This window comes from Microtus oregoni, unplaced genomic scaffold (genome assembly GCF_018167655.1).
Source record: "Microtus oregoni isolate MIOR12 unplaced genomic scaffold, Mior012 000056F_ref0000123, whole genome shotgun sequence".
Classification (NCBI taxonomy): Eukaryota; Metazoa; Chordata; class Mammalia; order Rodentia; family Cricetidae; genus Microtus; species Microtus oregoni.
The window spans coordinates 3,002,161-3,003,413 of NW_024543832.1; the positions used below are offsets into that span (position 1 = coordinate 3,002,161).

At 42.4% G+C, this 1,253-nt stretch overlaps 1 gene segment (V, D, J or C); it reads right to left on the reverse strand.

The window, feature by feature from the left end:
• Window positions 1-497: 497 nt before the first annotated feature.
• LOC121438536 lies at window positions 498-964 on the reverse strand. The segment is given in 2 exon segments: window positions 498-826; window positions 910-964. Coding segments are annotated over 2 exon segments (375 nt in total).
• Window positions 965-1,253: the final 289 nt, after the last annotated feature.

Sequence of the window (1,253 nt, forward strand, 5' to 3'; positions counted from 1 at the left end):
CATAGGAAAGTTTAAAACATCTGCCCCCAAAATTTCCAAAAACTGTCTGTACTTGTTTTAGGGAAACCAAATTCGACTATGAAAGGGGATTTGTTAGCACACAAGCTGTTGTTTTGTCTTTACTGGCCTAATCCATATTATAGCTTATTCCCAGCTATACCAGCAACACTTTCATTCCCTTAGATTTTAGATATATTTATATCATAATGTAATGCCATAATCATATTGTCCTACTTTACTTTATGAAAAAATAATCATGTCAATGGACGTGGTCACTGGGAAACAGCAGGTCAAGGTATAGCATAGTGTAAGGGCATTCTGAATTAGCATCACTTTATTCCTAGCAGTGTTTTTGAAAATCGACAAAGACTCTATAAGATTGTGAAGAGATCAAGAGACAACTTAGAGTGATCGTTTTGGAGCAAGGATCCAGGACAATCTTCTCTGCAATCTCAGACTCATGGCAGCTTCCTGCTCCTCTGGGGTTTCTGACACACTCAGGATGTGGTTGTAACACTGTGTCTTGCACAGTAATAGACTGCAGAGTCCTCAGATGTCAGGCTGCTGAGCTCCATGTAGGCTGTGCTGGAGGATGTGTCTGCAGTCAGTTTGGCCTTGCCCTGGAACTTCTCATTGTACTTAGTATTACCATTTCCAGGATAAAAATATCCAATCCACTCCAGGCTCTGTCCTGGCTTCTGCTTCATCCACTCAATAGTGTAATCACTGAAGGTGTAGCCAGAAGCCTTGCAGGACAGCTTCACTGAGGACCCAGGTTTTCTAAGCTCAGGACCAGACTGCTGCAATTGTACCTGAGAGTGGACACCTGTGAAGAAAAAGGCATAGTGTATATCACTGTCACCTCAGTCCCTGTTCCTTCTTCAGGTTTGGAACTGGAAAGCTCTTTACCTGTAGTTACAGACACAAGGAAGAGAATGGTCCAGCTCCATCCCATCTTGGAAACCTGTGTGCTCAGTGACTGATAAGAGGACACTGGTCATATGTTGTTGTGGGTTATGGACATCCCTGTATTTACCATAATAGATTCAGGGTATTTGCATATTCATGAGCAGGGAACTTGTTAGATAAGGATCCTGTCCAGGAGGAGGAGAAGGACTTAGAGGAGACCTGTGAAAGGCAAAAGAATGCTGAGGGCCAAATCCTAATCCTGTCTGAGGAAATGTATAAAATGTTTTCTCTCTGAGCCCTGTACAAATGCTGAGGATGTATATCAGGACATAAGTTCTCAATAA